The sequence below is a fragment of the Ammodytes marinus genome, assembly GCF_949987685.1.
Source record: "Ammodytes marinus genome assembly, chromosome: 15".
In the NCBI taxonomy this organism is placed as follows: domain Eukaryota; kingdom Metazoa; phylum Chordata; class Actinopteri; order Uranoscopiformes; family Ammodytidae; genus Ammodytes; species Ammodytes marinus.
In genome coordinates, this window is record NC_137219.1 from 27758961 (window position 1) to 27776102 (window position 17142).

The 17142-nt window shown below is 39.5% G+C and overlaps 1 protein-coding gene across 1 annotated transcript in view; it reads right to left on the reverse strand.

Moving 5' to 3' along the window:
• Positions 1-37: 37 nt before the first annotated feature.
• LOC307261844 (disheveled-associated activator of morphogenesis 1-like) overlaps positions 38-17142 on the reverse strand; it is a 53730-nt gene continuing 36625 nt past the window's right edge. Inside the window, exons 19-26 of the mRNA XM_080042502.1 lie at positions 16355-16461; positions 15662-15750; positions 10042-10210; positions 9231-9338; positions 7940-8000; positions 7642-7776; positions 5062-5232; positions 38-4678 (exon numbers count right to left, since the gene is read on the reverse strand). Of these exons, the coding sequence (XP_079898628.1) occupies positions 4475-4678; positions 5062-5232; positions 7642-7776; positions 7940-8000; positions 9231-9338; positions 10042-10210; positions 15662-15750; positions 16355-16461 (1044 nt within the window). The 3' untranslated portion in view covers positions 38-4474. The remainder of the gene's footprint in view (positions 4679-5061; positions 5233-7641; positions 7777-7939; positions 8001-9230; positions 9339-10041; positions 10211-15661; positions 15751-16354; positions 16462-17142) is intronic.

A 17142-nucleotide genomic window follows, 5' to 3' on the forward strand; every position in this document is an offset into this window, starting at 1 on the left:
TAAGAGAAATCCAAGAAAATGACAAATGACACAGATGGAAGAAACATTATAGGTTTTATTTAAAGCATATAGAGGGGTCTTAATAGTCCACACAGTTGAGAAACAAATAGCACAAAATAAAGTTTTGGATATAACCGTGCCTGTCTGAAAACATTCTCTCCTTAGAAGTTGAGTATAGACAACTGGCTATACATCTGATGCTGACGCAAAATGATTTCTAAAGTCACTGGCAGCAATCATGAAAAAACGTTGGTACACTTAAATACATTATTTCTACTTATTGTTAAAAAAAATCAGTATTATCACAAATAATATTGTAAATGTCATTGAATCCCTTATCTGCATCCAGGTGAACAAACTCATTCACCAAAGCCACTCAAAGCCATCAGTGGACACATGGACAAACTACAAGCCCTTGCTATGGGAAAGTCCTTCTTGATTAAGAACAATACATCTTTGATTTCATCACGTCACCCACATTATATTTGTATCAACTGATAATACTGATTGTTGGTTAGAGAAGTACAATTGTAATAATAATTGTAAGGAGTGCAAAAGTGTATTGTTCAAACTGATTGTAAAAAAAGAAAACATCTTTACAAAATGAAAGATATATGTGCAGATATTTACAAACTCTCGATTAAAAAAAGTGGAGTAGAATGGATGGAGTAGTCTGTGACCGACGGCAACGCACACCTGAACACTTGACAGGAAGGAACTGCCAAAGGGTTAATATTGACAGTTACTACTGTTTAATAACCATGTTTGAAACTCTGTATGAATGTAACTTTGATTAATCAACATTTTAAAGGATGAACAGACCATTTTTTCCTTCAGAACGATTTAAATGGAACTCGATTTAACCACACGTATTCTAACACTGTGATTTGTAGAACATATTCAATTATTGTTACTTCTCTCTTTCTCTATGTATCGTTTTTGCAATATATATCGCGCCATTAAAAGAACATGAAAGTACTCAAGAGCCCTCTTCAATGATTGTAATTGCACATAAATAGACAGTTACATACATTTAGATACATTCATTAACTTATATAAATTAAATTGTGAGAGAATGTAGGCCTGTAGTTTCAGACAGCTCCAGTGTCTGCTATTGGCTGTACCAATTACTTAACAAATTAGAAAAGGTCAAATTGTCTCTGAACAGGTCATATAAACACACTGCAAACATTTGTTTCACATTAAATATATATTCTATTATATCATGGACAATAATATATTATGTTATATTGTGCAAAATATTCCTTTACAAAACAAGAACAATGCTCTAGACACAAAAAACATGATAGTAGAAAAACTCACAGAAATAGCCTTAAAGTAAACAGATGTTTTCACATAAAAACTAAAGTAGTGCAAGAGGAATTACAGAGGAAATCATTGTGCTCACTTTGTCTCCAGTGCATTTGGTTTGTTAAGTTAAGTACTGTTCATCCCTATCTATCTAGAGAGTGACATTAACATTTTTATGTCAATCTTTTGTCTATGTATGGAGCTGGAGTTAGGATGTCACTATCTTAGCTTAGCTTACTTTAGCGTAAAGAGTGGAACCAGGGAAAACAGCTAGCCTGGCTCTGATAAATATAGGTTACACCTACTATACCACCTCTGAGACATTCTTCTGGTTGAACTCTCTGACATATTGCTTCTTTACAGAATGAGTTGAGGGGCTGTCCATGGTCATGTGCTATGCAAGTAGTAGCTGTTATAGAGACCTGAGAGGTTGGAACAGCGATTAAATTGTTATCAGTGTGTGTAGTACATGAGGACATCTTGTTTGTGTTGGTGAATGTGGAACCATTCCTTTAGTTAGTGAGCTGCTTCCTTCCATGTCCAGGCTTTATAACAACGTATTCATAGGGAGGTCCTAAACTATTCCTCTGAGTCATCCCTTTATGAGAGCAGTTTAAAAACAAATGGCTTCAAAGATTATTATCAACCAACTAGTCATCTCTTTGGCCTTCCACAGTTTCCATAAACTACATACACTCACCGGCCACTTTATTAGGTGCAGTGGTTCATTTTCTTGTTAACACATATACAGTGGCTTGCAAAAGTATTCATACCCCCTGAGTCAATACGTTGTAGAACCACCTATCGATGCAATTACAGCTCCAAGTCTATTGGGGTATGTCTCTACCAGCTTTTCACATCTACAGACTGACATTTTTGCCCATTCTTCTTTGCAAAATAGCCCGAGCTTCAGATTCAGCATCAGATTGGATGGAAAGCGTCTGTGAACAGCAATTTTCAAGTCTTTCCAGATATTCTCAATTGTATTTAGGTCTGGACTTTGACTGGGCCATTCTAACACATGCATATGTGTTGATCGAAATTTAGGGTCATTGTCCTGCTGGAAGGTGAACCTCCACCCCACTCTCAAGTCTGTTGCAGACTCTAACAGGTTGTGTGCCCTGCATTTGGCTCCATCCATCTTCCTATCAACTCTGACCAGCTTCCCTGTCCCTGCTGAAGAACAGGACCCCCACAGCATGATGCTGCCACCACCACCATGTTTCACAGTGGGGATGGTGTGTTCAGGGTGATGTGCAGTGTTAGTTTTCTGCCACACATTGCATTTTGCATTTAGGCCAAAAACTTCCAGTTTGATCTGATCTGAATATGCTGTGTCCCCCGAATGGTTTGTGGCAAGGGTTGGAGTTAGGTGCTCTGGTCAGATGAGACCAAAATTGAAGTTTTTGGCCATAATGCAAAATGCTATGTGTGGTGGAAAACTCACACCGCACACCACCCTGAACACACCATCCCCACTGTGAAACATGGTGGTGGCAGCATCATGCTGTGGAGATGCTTTTCTTCAGCAGGGACAGGGAAGCTGGTCAGAGTTGATAGGAAGATGGATGGAGCCAAATACAGGGCACACAACCTGTTAGTCTGCAAAAGACTTGAGAGTGGGGTGGAGGTTCACCTTCCAGAAGGACAACTACCCTAAACATACAGCCAGATCTACAATGGAATGGTTTTGATCAAAGCATAGTCATGTGTTAGAATGGCCCAGTCAAAGTCCAGACCTCAATACAATTGAGAATATCTGGAAAGAATTGAAAATTGCTGTTCATAGACGCTTTCCATCCAATCTGAAGCTGAATCTGAAGCTCAGGCTATTTTGCAAAGACGAATGGGCAAAAATGTCAGTCTGTAGATGTACAAAGCTGGTAGAGACATACCCCAATAGACTTGGAGCTGTAATTGCATCGATAGGTGGTTCTACAATGTATTTACTCAGGGGGGCTGAATACTTTTGCATGCCACACTTTTCAGTTTTTATTTATAAAAAAAATTGTAAATCATATCTCATTTTCATTCCACTTCACAATTATGCGCCACTTTGTGTTGGTCTATCACATGAAATCCCAATAAAAAAAATGTACGTGTGTGGTTTTAACGTGACAAAATGTGGAAAAGTTCAAGGGGGATGAATACTTTTTCAAGCCACTGTAACTTATCATCCAATCACATGGCAGCAACCCAATGCATTTAGGCATGTAGACCTGGACAGGACAACTTATTAAAGTTAAAACCGAGCAGAATGGGGAAGAAAGGGGTTTTAAGTCACTTTGAACATGGCCATGTTGATGGTGCCAGACGGGCTGGTCTGAGTATTTCAGAAACTTTTGATCTACTGGGATTTTCACTCTAAACCATCTCTAGGGTTTACAGAGAATGGTCCGAAAAAGCAAAAATATCCAGTGAGCGGCATTTGTGTGGACGTAAAATGCCTTGTTGATGTCAGAGGTCAGTGGAGGATGGGCAGACTGGTTCAAGATGATAGAATGGCAACAGTAACTAAAATAACCACTCGTTACAACCAAGGTATGCAGAATACCATCTCTGAACGCAAAACTCGACCAACCTTGAAGCAGATGAGCTACAGCAGCAGAAGACCCCACCGGGTGCCACTCCTGTCAGCAAAGAACAGGAAACTGAGGCTACAATTCTCACAGGATCACCAATATTGGACAATAGAAGATTGAAAAAATCATGCCTGGTCTGATGAGTCTCGATTTCAGTTGTGACATTCAGATGGCAGGTTCAGAATTTGACGTAAACAACATGAAAGCATGGATAAATCCTGCCGTGCACCATCAACCATGCCATGTTCAAAGTTGCTTAGACCCCCTTTTTTCCCCATTCTGATGCTCGGTTTTAACTTCAGCATGTTGTCTTGACCACGTCTACATGCCTAAATGCCTTGAGTTGCGGCCATGTGATTGGAAGATTAGCTTTTTGTTTTTATAAGCCATTGAACAGGTGCACCTAATAAAGTAGCTGGTGAGTGTATATCTATCTATTTATTTTCTATATATACAACCTTGACCCACTACCAGCATGTTAGGGTTAGGTGAAAAATAATGACTCATTGCCAGCAGTGTTCCATAGACATTCATGTGTGTTTGAGCAGGGGGCTTCACCAGTCTCTCTGAGGGGTCCTCTTTTACTGCTCTAGTTTTGTCGACGGCCTCTCTCGGCTCCCGTCGTATGCGTTGTGCTTGCGCTGTTTTCTGCGGTTCATTTTGGACAGGTCCTTATCAAAGACCTCTCCAGAGCGCAGGGCAGACACCAGGTCATCAAACTCTCCACCCTCCTCTTCCTCTTCACTGGCTTTGGCTTTAACCCTCTGCTCCCTCTCTCTCTTCAGCTGGACAGGAACACACAGACAGAGAGAGGATGGATGGCAAAGAGATGGTTTAACATAGATACTAAACATTTAGCCATGGATGAGGTGAAATTGGAGAAGGAGTTAGGCAATGTCATAGATTGTGTCAGATCTGAGTGAAATTGATCCAACCACTATGTAATAGACACCTGGTAGGTAGAATTCAATATAAAAAAATTATAATATCGACTTTTGGAGCTGGCGATACGATACAGATATCAATCAAAATAATTATCGCGATATACAGTATATTGCCATGTCGATTTGTTAATAGCACAGTCCTAAATTCAACTACGTTATGTGTGCTTTCATGTCTGCCTACAATAAACCTGTCTCATATATCTGAGCTGACAATGTCTTCTGACCTGGGCCTCCATGAGTGTGCGTCTGTCCTCCTCCTCCTTGCGTCGGGCCATGGTCTGGTTGTCCTGCTTGGCCTCAGAGAACGCTGTGAGGAATGTGTTGAACATCCCGAAGAAGACGTCTGGCTTCAGGTCAGACAGGTTCTCTCCAAAGTATCTCAGTGCCTTTCCAAACTTCAACAAGAGACACACAATGGGTTAAAGGTGTTGCCAGAGTGGTTATGCCAGATTAACAAGAAAAACAAACTGTTAAATGCAATATGACGTTGTCATATTAGCTATCTTAATTTTGGGTCATTTTACCCATCATGGCAACATTTCCCCCTGAGATTATTGTCAGGAGCCGCCACTGTACAAATGTAAATTCATCTTGCACAGGAATATGGTTCTCACTGGATTGACATGTTGCAACACAAATAATTAATTAAACATAATGTTAAGTGTGATATGATATGATGATGTGTGTATATACACACACATTTAGCTTTAAGTGTAAGTTAAACATTCCTGCACAATATTTAAGCTTATAAGGAGACTTTGGCTGACACAGTTATCATTGTGGATACATTAGTATCCATACTCTATGTTACACAATAAAAAAAGGAAATGGGTTACATGTGCTTCTTTATGCTTTGTACCATAGGTACTTGACTTCCCAAAAAAGGAAATCAGAGTCTATGACTCTCTACAGATGTACACCACAATACAAGATGACGACATGGCTCTTTTGAGGTTTAATATTATTACACTCAATTTAGACAATGTGTTTTAAAAAATGTACAATATTGAGTTAATGGAAAATATTCAATTATTGTCATAGAAAAATGAGTCCTTATCGATTCTTTTAAAGAAATGTTTTCAGGAACCAGGGAGGACTCCAGGGATGGAAAGTCAGATTCCCAAAACAGTGGAGGCAGACGGACTTTGATAACTGTGGCATTTTTGTGTGCTCAGTAAGTAAACTTGTAAAACTGTAGTAAGCTTTCACTACTTATAACACACACAATAAGAAAAAGAAATAACTGCTTGTTATGTGACTATTAAGTTATTACCCCCCAAAAAGGCGAAGGAGATGGTAAACAGGGAGGTTAGCAGTGAACCTTTAATCCTCGATAATTGTGGGACTCTGAGGAGACACCATTCATCTAAGATGATTAAAGGCGTGAATGTTGAGGTCAGCCTTATCAAACTTTTTGCTTAGATCATTTTGAATCAGTAAATTCAGACATGGTAATGTGTTGTTTCTCATCACCGTAGAATTTCCGGCTCACAAAAGAAGACCCAGCAGCCTGCCCGCCACATTCACCATTACCCCCTGTACTCCCAACCATCCTCCAAAAATAAAGTGTCCTAAACTCCAGCTATCTCCTGTGTCCGTGTTCTGCATTTGGGTTCAATGTGAACTTTGTGGCATTAAGTTAAACTTAACCTTTCTCTATTTATATATTTGATTGCAATTTTAGACAAATCTGTTCACACACTTCTCACTTTTGACAGTGTTAATTTATGTTTCCATCATGTATTGCCAATCATATATTTTTTGTTATCAAAATGATTCTGCAGCTGGATCATGAGTGCTATGCCAGTATGAACCGGCAAATACCACAGGATATGAGTGGCATGTCAGTGGAGAAACTGTAGATGCCATTCGGAAAAGGTACTACCATTTTACAAAAGTGGCCTGTCAGTGGAGAAGCGGTATGTCGCAGTAGAAAATATGCAGGTGACAGTAGGAAATGGCACCCAAATAGTACAAAAAGGTTTATGACCCTGAATCAATGTTAAACGATAGGAACCTGTAGGCCTACCTTGATAAAACATTAGTAAAAAAAATAGATGAATGTCTAGTCAAGAACCAACCCAGGCGGGACGCGAACTCGGGTCTGCTGAAGGATTTAAGTCCGCAAGGGGACTCCCTTCCCGCTGAGCTAAGGGAAATGCTGCATGTATATCCCTAGGCTACAGCATTTCTAGCCCTAGGCTACAGTGCCACCCCCTGGTAGATATAGGGACCTGCCTCTAGTCAAGACAGTATGGTGCTAAATCTCTGTTATCGATTAGTCAGACCTGCTCAGGTGGCTAGGCTAACTACCGTCACCGGAGCAAGTCTGACTGTTTTATAAAGCATCTGTCATTTCAAAAGCAACAACAAACAGATCGCACATATCCTTACAACGGAAAGGACCAGAGACATGAATAAATCCATTTATTTACGGTGTTATGTTGTGATATAGTGTCAATAAAGACCAAATATATTTATATTTACATTTACGGCAATACCTGTCGTGAAATTATAGGGGGGAGGCGGGGCGTGCCGGTCGCAGAATACCATTGTTGGGACTGGTAGTACCGTTACTGAGTGGCACAAGCCATGGTATGTCAGTGGTCGCCGTGGCACATGCCACATGCCGTTAAACGATCTCGGCGTCTCTCGGTTTCTGAGCTGACTCCAGCAGCACACTCCTTTCTCTCTCATTGTGAAAGATATATCTGTTGTGATGTATGTTGTATTGTATTGTATTTGTATTGAATGTGTGCCAACTAATAAATCAGATCAAAAACAGTTAGCGTCCATCCACTCACCACGTCTTTGGCCTCGGTGAAGGACTCTTCCACTTCAGAGAAGCTGAATGAGGCCACGGTGATGAACTGACTGACCACAGGGACAAACTTATCGGCCGGACCCTGGGAGGACTGAGCCTGCTGGTAGCGCAACTCCTGGACATGGACAAACATACATCAAAGAGATATGCAGTTAGACTGATTTCAAATATGGGAATCCTTTATACATACATTCTTTGCTTATCTTTGTAATGGATTTTACAGACCATTGGGTTGATTACATAATATACTTTGACAACATTGCACTGAGCTCACTTACTGCCTCAACACTCTTTAGGCCAGTTCTCAGATTGCCAATGTCCTTCTCCAATTCTGTCATACTGGAGACACAGTCAGAGAGGGAATTGTAGGGTAGAGGTAAAGAGTAACATGTCATTGACAGTTGCATTAAACAGTATGAATCTAGAATGACTTTTCTTCCGACATTTGTGGTTTTTGATTGAGCTTCAACTGGAGCTGCTTCTTAGGGAGCAGTAGTGTGATCCAGGGACTGTGTAGTTTCCTGATGTCTGACTGTTACAGTGAGGTTGCTTGCTTTGGTACCATCCCATTGTTTCTGAACAGTACTTGTATATAGTTTAATTAAGGTGAGACAATGCAGGCAAAAACATTGTTTCGTCATGCACTGGTCGATTTTTTTTTAGCTTTTTAAAGTGAAATGCATGAATCTGGTAGCCTGGCATTCCCAGACCTGCCACTAGGCGCTGGCAAATTAAATTTGCTGCGCGTGTTGGTCTGGACACGCTCCGTTGAAGCTTTATCAAGAAAACCAGAAATCTGGCTATGGTTTCAATTGGTTTTATCTAATATGGGCGCGTCAGAGCCCCTTATATGGTACTCTGGGGAGGACGTAACCGGATGACGACAGTGACGTGCATGCGACGTCGAAGCCGTGATAGTAAACATCAAAGATGGCTGCGGATATGTTGTGTGAGTTTGAGACTGCTTTGGCCTCGACCCTTAACGATTTGGAAGACGGCACTCAAATCTTTCATTAGCAAGTAAGTGGAATGTTCTGTTTTGCCGACCGACAACGGCAAACGTTTAATTTAACAGTTTAACAGCTGTTCGCTAAACGAAAGGGGCTTACGTCACCTTGTGCATCGCTCTGATTGGTTGTAGTGCTATCCAAATGCGTGCAGTGGCATTTGAAATGCACGAGTAGGAGCCGCCCCTTGAGTTGGAAATTACTATTGATCGTGGCCAGACCCTCTATCGTTCAAGATATCAGGGTCTGGATTTCCAGGCTATGAATCTGGTGCACTTTGAGAGCAAAATTAAGAGGCTAAATCTGAGGAATTTTGTGTGAACAAATAATTTAGAGACACTGAGTCGGGTGAATTAGAAGCTATTGAAGAAAGACACACATTTTTAATTTAAAATAAAATATTATGCAGGGTCCTCTGGGTTGGGCTTGGAGCTCTTTTTCTTTTACGGGACATATTTCTCTGTGTGCATGCAGGTGTGTGTGCATGTGTGTGTGTGTGTGTGTGTGTGTGTGTGTGTGTGTGTGTGTGTGTGTGTGTGTGTATGTGTCGGTTAGTTCTTACTTGATTCTAGCAGCTTCTGGCACACTCTGTAGTGTTTGGCTGAAAGCTGCCGCCCTAGGGAACTTCTTTTCCAGCACAGTGATCATGAAGTGGAGCAGAGTGACGTTTCTACAAACACACACAACATACATTTTCATTTGAATCAATCACCTCGTCTCAGTATCTTCTAGATGTGTAGCAGAAATTGTCTTTTTTTTTTTTTTTACACATTCTTACAAAGGTGTTAGGAATAGCACTTTACGAGCTGTTAGGATTTGCAGTAAACCATGACTATGTCACAGTGCCCGCTTGCACAACGCCTCGAGCTTGACATTAAATTGCCAATGCCTATGCTTTTCCCTAGTGCCACATGTCAAATGTCTTGTGTGAGAAAAAAGGCCTGTGAAAAAGACCCTGCGTTCCGAATCTCTTCCTCTTTCTTTTTTTTATTCTACATACTACATCTGACAATAAAAATAATCTAGTTAGGATGCAGTATGCTACCATTGGGACATACTTTTTACTTGTTTATTTCATCATTACATCGCGCATTGATCTTGCCTCTTGCTTTTATATCCGTTGCATCCCGGTTTGTTTTCATAAGGAGGCTCCGTCAATGTGACGTCACTTCAGGTTTGCACTGGATTATGGCTAAATAAGATGCTGTTTTCAAGCAAATCTCAGCCGGATGTAGTAGGACATCCGGGTACTTCTAACCATCCTACATGTGGCCACAAGAATCGGGACAAACTAAATCTTTTTTCTACATACTAAAGAGTAGAAAGTATGCGATTAGGAACACAGGGAGAGAGCCTGGATGTGACCTGCATACTTGTCAATGCTGGATTTGGTGTCAGCTATCTTGTTGAGACTGGTCACTTTGAATCCATAGGCGTTTCCTCGTTGTCCTTTGTTCATATAGTTCCCAAAGGCCAGGACCACCTCAAGGAGCTGACGCAGTGTCTCGCTCTGCACAACCTCCCTGGATGCAAGACTCAGAGCTGCAGCCACACAAACAAAGAGGGAAGGTCATACATGTGCAGAGAAAGCACTCCAGTTCATGTATTAAAGGTCAAGTAAGCGATTTATTTATATTAATATAAGCGTTCCTTTATTCATACAGTGATCACTTATATAGTGTGCGCGTTTCATAAAGCCGATCTTTTCGGGGATCCCACTACTGATAACCAATTAGAAGAAAGAACGCTACTAACCGGCACCCGTCTCACTGCCGGTGCATGTGCAGAGCGACAGATGGGTGAATGTGTATGCGCCTCCAATGGCGGAGCAGGTAAAAATCCTTCCCAATGTCTGTTTTGATGGTTTTTATCATGTTTTATCACACTTATGGATCTTAGATGATGCTAGATAACTCGCTGCTTGAAGACCGCAGTGCATTAATGTGGTGACGTGGGGACGAGGGAGGGGCCTGCTAACTGCAGTCACTGACAGTAAGTTAGCTACACTGACCATTCCGCTTACTGAACCTTTAAGATCTGAAATCTGCCATACCTGAATTGCTCGGTAAAACTTTACTTTACTTTCAAATGTAGCCCTCCTCTCATTTATTTGAAGACGAGACACATTCTGAATAGGGTAACATTTCTAACGTATACAGTCCCGGACAAAAGTCTTGTCACTTATCAATTGTGTAGAAACAACATCTTATAACCTGACTTTTAATTAATCCATTGGTTTAAAAAATGTCTCATATGAAAGCTAAAACCCTCCCAAATTATGTTTAATAAACTAAAATAAATTTGCTTCACTGAAGAAATATTGGTCATTTAATGAACACAGAAAGGTCAGATGTTGGCAGGACAAAAGTGTTGTCGCCTACAGAGAGTAATGTGAAAATTGAACAAATCATTTACTTCAAATACAAAAATATGTTGCATAACATCAGTGACTTAAGTAGTGATGCTGTGAGATCCATATTTAATATATTGTATGACTACAGTGAGCTTGAAGGACTGCATCCATGCGGTTTGACAATGATTCATACAATTAATTGATGAAGTCATCAGGAATAGCAAATAAAGCAGTATTACATGCCTCCCAGAGTTCATCAAGATTCTTTGGTTTGGTCTCCCATGCTTCCTCTTTCATTCTACCCCAGACATGCTCAATGATGTTCATGTCTGGTGACTGGGCTGGCCAGTCCTGGAGCACCTTGATCTTCTTCACCTTGAGGAACTTTGATGTAGATATGGAAGTATGCGATGGAGCAACCATGTGATGTAATTCAAACAAAGATTCAGCTGAGAAATCCACCTTCCAGGTCGAATCAGTGCCCAGAAACCAGAACTAAACAAAAGGCAATTTAAAAAAATGTGTGGCATTTTCTAAGGCCCACAGCCTGCTAAAAGGATGGACGCTGGAAAAGTGGCAGAAGGTGGATTTCTCAGATGAATCTTCGGTTGAATTCCATCACAGCCACCGCAAACATTGCAGGAGACCTACAGGAGCCTGCATGGATCCGAGATTCACCCAGAAAACAGTTAAGTTTGGTGGTGGAAAAATCATGGTCTGGGGTTACATCCGGTATGGGGGTGTGCGAGAGATTTGCAGGGTGGAAGGCAATATCAATAGCCTAAAATATCAAGAAGAATTAGCTACCTCTTACATTCCCAACCATAAAAGGACCAAATTTGCAGCAGGGTGGTGCTCCATCGCATACTTCCATAACTACATCAAAGTTCCTCAAGGCGAAGAAGATCAAGGTGCTCCAGGACTGGCCAGCCCAGTCACCAGACATGAACATCATTGAGCATGTCTGGGGTAGAATGAAAGAGGAAGCATGGAAGACCAAACCAAAGAATCTTGATGAACTCTGGGAGGCATGTAAGACTGCTTTCTTTGCTATTCCTGATGACTTCATCAATAAATTGTATGAATCATTGTCATGGATGCAGTCCTTCAAGCTCATGGAAGTCATACAAGATATTAAATATGGATCTCACAGCACCACTACTTAATTCACTGATGTTATGCAACATATTTTTGTATTTGAAGTAAATTATTTGCTACATTTTTACATTACTCTCTGTAGGCGACAACACTTTTGTCTTGCCAAAATCTGACCTTTCTGTGTTCATTAAATGATCAATATTTCTTCAGTGAAGCAAATTTATTTTAGTTTATTAAACATAATTTGGGAGGGTTTTAGCTTTCATATGAGACATTTTTTAAAACCAATGGATTAATTAAAAGTCAGTTTATAAGCTGTTGTTTCTACACAATTGATAAGTGACAAGACTTTTTTCTGGGACTGTAGATAATAATAAAAGCCTTACAAGCTGATTATTTACATTTAAACAGTGTGTTTTTGTTTTAAAATGTTTGAATACATGTGAAATATTTGGCAATATTTAACTAACTATGCATACATTTGCATCAACATACACTCAACAAAAATATAAACGCAACACTTTTGTTTTTGCTCCCATTTTTCATGAGATGGACTTAAAGATCTAAAATTCATTCCAGATACACAATTGTACCATTTCTCTCAAACATTGTTCACAAATCTGTCTAAATGTGTGATAGTGAGCACTTCTGCTTTGCTGAGATAATCCATCCCACCTCACAGGTGTGCCACATCAAGATGCTGATCTGACATCATGATTAGTGCACAGGTGTGCCTTAGACTGTCCACAATAAAAGGCCACTCTGAAACGTGCATTTTTTTGCTTTATTGGGGGTCTGGGGACTCAGAACCAGTCAGTATCTGGTGTGACCACCATTTGCCTCATGCAGTGCAACACATCTTCTTCGCATAGAGTTTATCAGATTGTCAATTGTGGCCTGTGGAATGTTGGTCCACTCCTCTTCAATGGCTGTGCGAAGTTGCTGGAGACGGCTTATGGTGGAGAAATGAACATTCAATGCACGAGCAACAGATCTGGTTGACATTCCTGCTGTCAGCATGCCAATTGCACGCTCCCTCAATGCTTGTGGCATCTGTGGCATTTTGCTGTGAGACAAAACTGCACTTTTCAGAGTGGCCTTTTATTGTGGACAGTCTAAGGCACACCTGTGCACTAATCATGATGTCAGATCAGCATCTTGATGTGGCACACCTGTGAGGTGGGATGGATTATCTCAGCAAAGCAGAAGTGCTCACTATCACACATTTAGACAGATTTGTGAACAATGTTTGAGAGAAATGGTACAATTGTGTATCTGGAATGAATTTTAGATCTTTAAGTCCATCTCATGAAAAATTGGAGCAAAAACAAAAGTGTTGCGTTTATATTTTTGTTGAGTGTATAAGTCTCCAATGTTTTAACAGAACAGATTTTGTACAAGAGCCTTTTTTTCATTTTATAAATCAAAAGGTACTGTGTACAAGTCTTAAAAATGCATTTTTGGCATGTTTTTCAGAAGACAACGTATCATTACAGTTTTTATCGATCGTTAAACCACAGTGGGCACAACTGGAACGACAAGTGCAAAACTTTAACTACACTATGCACAGCAGCGGTTCATGTGGACCAAACTCTACATCGTTTTTCATTGCTTAAACACAAATTTCAAAACTTTACACACTTATCTCATGGCTTAACCACAGCCTGCACAACACTGTGGATTTATAGCACTTTGTTCAAATGCTAACACACTGCTGCCACAACTGTAGACCACACATTCAAAACAGAATGGATATCAGCCTAGTGCATTTTAAACACTGCAGATTGCAATTTCAACTGAAACACTGAGAAGGTGTCTTGTTTTAGACGTGTTAGTGAACATACAGTATATACAGTATAAGAAAAGCTCAAAAATAGGAAGACAGGTTGTTGGAGGGAGAAGAGGAGCAGTGAGACTGGATGTGTGGAGGAAGACCTAGAAGACATTGAGCTGTAATTTCTGATGAAGTACATTAAGGGCAACACTGATAGACCCTGTTGTGAATCATGGTCTCTCATTGAGAGAGGCAGGGTTGAGGGTGACCCGCAATCTGCATAGATCTAAAGTTGCATCTGTAATACGAATTTTCCAGCTTAGAGTTGCATCCTTACAGTAATGACAACATTACAGGAATTGATTTCTGTATTACAATTATAGAATATTTACACAGATAAATACTACATTTGGAAATGTTTTCAATAAAGTATACAAAATGTGTATCTATTGAAGCAAACTTCTGATTTTCATTTCTTTTTGTTTTCCTAAAAAAAATGGTATGTTATAAAATAAACAATTTCATGTGAAAGAATTTCACCCTTTCATCAAAGAAAATATTATGTAATTTGTGTGAAATAACTCATATTATTCAAACTGTAAAGATTAAAAGTTTGTAATTTGTGTATTGGGGTTTGATGCTAGTGTTTATACTCTGAGCAGGTTCTGAGTGACAGTGTGTGTTATCTCAATGAGGCTGGTTCATAGTGTTTGCTGCACTGAACCTGTTTTGCAGGTAAAGTGAACTGTTCAGCTCCAGTGACTGTTGGTAGTGCAGACTGTAGTTAGAGTTTTGCACATTGAGCTACAGTTGTGCCCACTGTGGTTTAGCTATCGAAAAAAAACTCTAAGAGTTGCATCCTTACAGTAAATGACAACATTACAGGAATTGATTTCTGTATCACAATTATATATTACATTTACACAGATACATACTACATTTGGAAATGTAATCAATAAAATATCAAATAAAAAGATGTATCTATTGAAGCAAACTTCTGATCTTCATTTATTTTTGTTTACCTAAACATAACTGGTATGTTATAAAATAAACAATTTCATGTGAACTACTTTCACTCTTTCCTCATATTACTTTATTTGTGTGAAGTAACTCAAATTATTCAAAACTGTAAAAATTTAAAGTTTGTCATTTGAGTATTGGGGTTTGATGCTAGTGTTTGTACTCTGAGTGTGTTCTGAATGACAGTGTTTGTCAATGAGGCTGGTTCATAGTGTTTGCTGCACTGAGCCTATTTTGCAGGTGAAGTGAACTGTTCAGCTCCAGTGACTTTTGGTAGTGCAGACTGTAGTTAGAGTTTTGAGCTACAGTTGTGCCCACTGTGGTTTAGCGATCGAAAAAAACTGTAATCAGACATTGAACAACATATGAACAAATCCTTCTGTTATAAACTTCAGCGTAAGGCTAAGCATGATTATGGAAAGTTTAGTCCATGTAAGTACTTTAGAAGTTAGAATTTCTGGTTCAGAGTATTGAAACTAATGTTGAGATAATGGCTGTTAAAGATGGTTGTGTAGGAGAAATATGCAGACGCAAACAAACAAGGTTAAGTCAAATATACACCTAAATGCACATTTAGTACCTTTGATTCATACTACTACTAGTATGAAAGAATACGTTATGGAAGCTAAATAGACAAATATCTATCATTTGACCAGTGCTTGAAATAATGAGGTTGTTGCCTGTCATACCTCGCCTTAATTCATGTAGTCAATCTGAACAAATGAGTCATTGGGGTAGAAAAGAGCACCTTTGATTTTAGGCTTGACCTCAGCCACTCTCTCAGCAAACTTCTTCTTGAAGTAGAGGGACTGGAGTCTCTGCTGGTAGTGGTTGATGCTGGGTGAGGACAGAGAATAGACAGCAAAACTGTGAGTGCACTTTTCAACATATCTCTGGCAACAGTACTGGTGGGATGAGATGTGTCATCCGTTGATTTTTATGTAAATCCCCATTTGATGAAACTAACAAACTAATAATGTATCAGACTTCTTATCAGATCACACAGAAACTTTTGCTTTAGGTTAAATTCCTATCTCGTGTCAACCTGAGAATGAATTGACCTGGCTGGGACTTCATCACACCTGGTGTTACTGTATTTATTCATTTACTTTAATTCAGGGCTCACTTACCTGTTTAGTCTCAAACTTCTTTTGGTGTATAACGTCCAAATGATGAGTTTATCTATAAAAATAACTTTTGAAATTTCTATTTTCTTTTTTTAAATAGCAGTGAAAAGTTGAAAATAGAGGAAAAAGTTCTACCACTTAGCATATTTACGTCATCAGACTGCATTTAAACTTTAAATGGGTAACAAGGCATGTCAACTTGCTTAAGGCAGTGAATGGTGTGTGTGTGTGTGTGTGTGTGTGTGTGTGTGTGTGTGTGTGTGTGTGTGTGTGTGTGTGTGTGTGTGTGTGTGTGTGTGTGTGTGTGTGAGTACCTGCTCATGTCATACAGGAAGCGATCTGCCTTGGCCATACGATCCAACTCATGCTTGTGTTCCTCTAACAGCTCAATGTCACTTTTCTCAGGAACAAACTTCAGAAGCTTCACACGCAGACACACACAATATCAGAAAAGCTTGAAATTGAAAAGTTATTCATGTAATTATTCACAAGACATGTCTGAGCCAAAAATTAATGAGAATATTTCAATAAACACATGCGCTAAAGTGCTAATATGCAATAATAATATAAGGGAGAACGGGGGAATGTGAGCCATCGGGTAATGTGAGACACCCCCTGTATCTAGGCAATGGAATACATTTTTGGTCATGTGAGATATATGTTTTCAAGCCCTTCTCATTTCCCCTTGGCCATGAAAGAGAGGACCTCATGGTGATGTTGTAAACATGTTTTTTTCACAAAAATTTATTTTTTGCATGTAAAAGTACATTTTCTTGCTGTCAACTTAAAGGCCTACTTCACCGGTTTGAATATGAAGGTGTATTGAATTCTGAGATCCTATGTAGTATAAATGTGCGAAAAAAATTAAAATCGGTTCATCCTAGCCTGAGAAAAGGCAGAAAGAGTGTTTTTTTTAACTCTATATTTCTCTTTCTCGTGACATCACAGAAAGAGAAATATAGGGTTAAAAAAAACGTACTATGTAAATATTACTGTGATGTCACAGTAAAAGACATCACAGTAATATTTACAAAGTAAGTTTTTTTTAACCCTATATTTCTCTTTCTGTGATGTCACAAGAAAGAGAAATATAGGGTTAAAA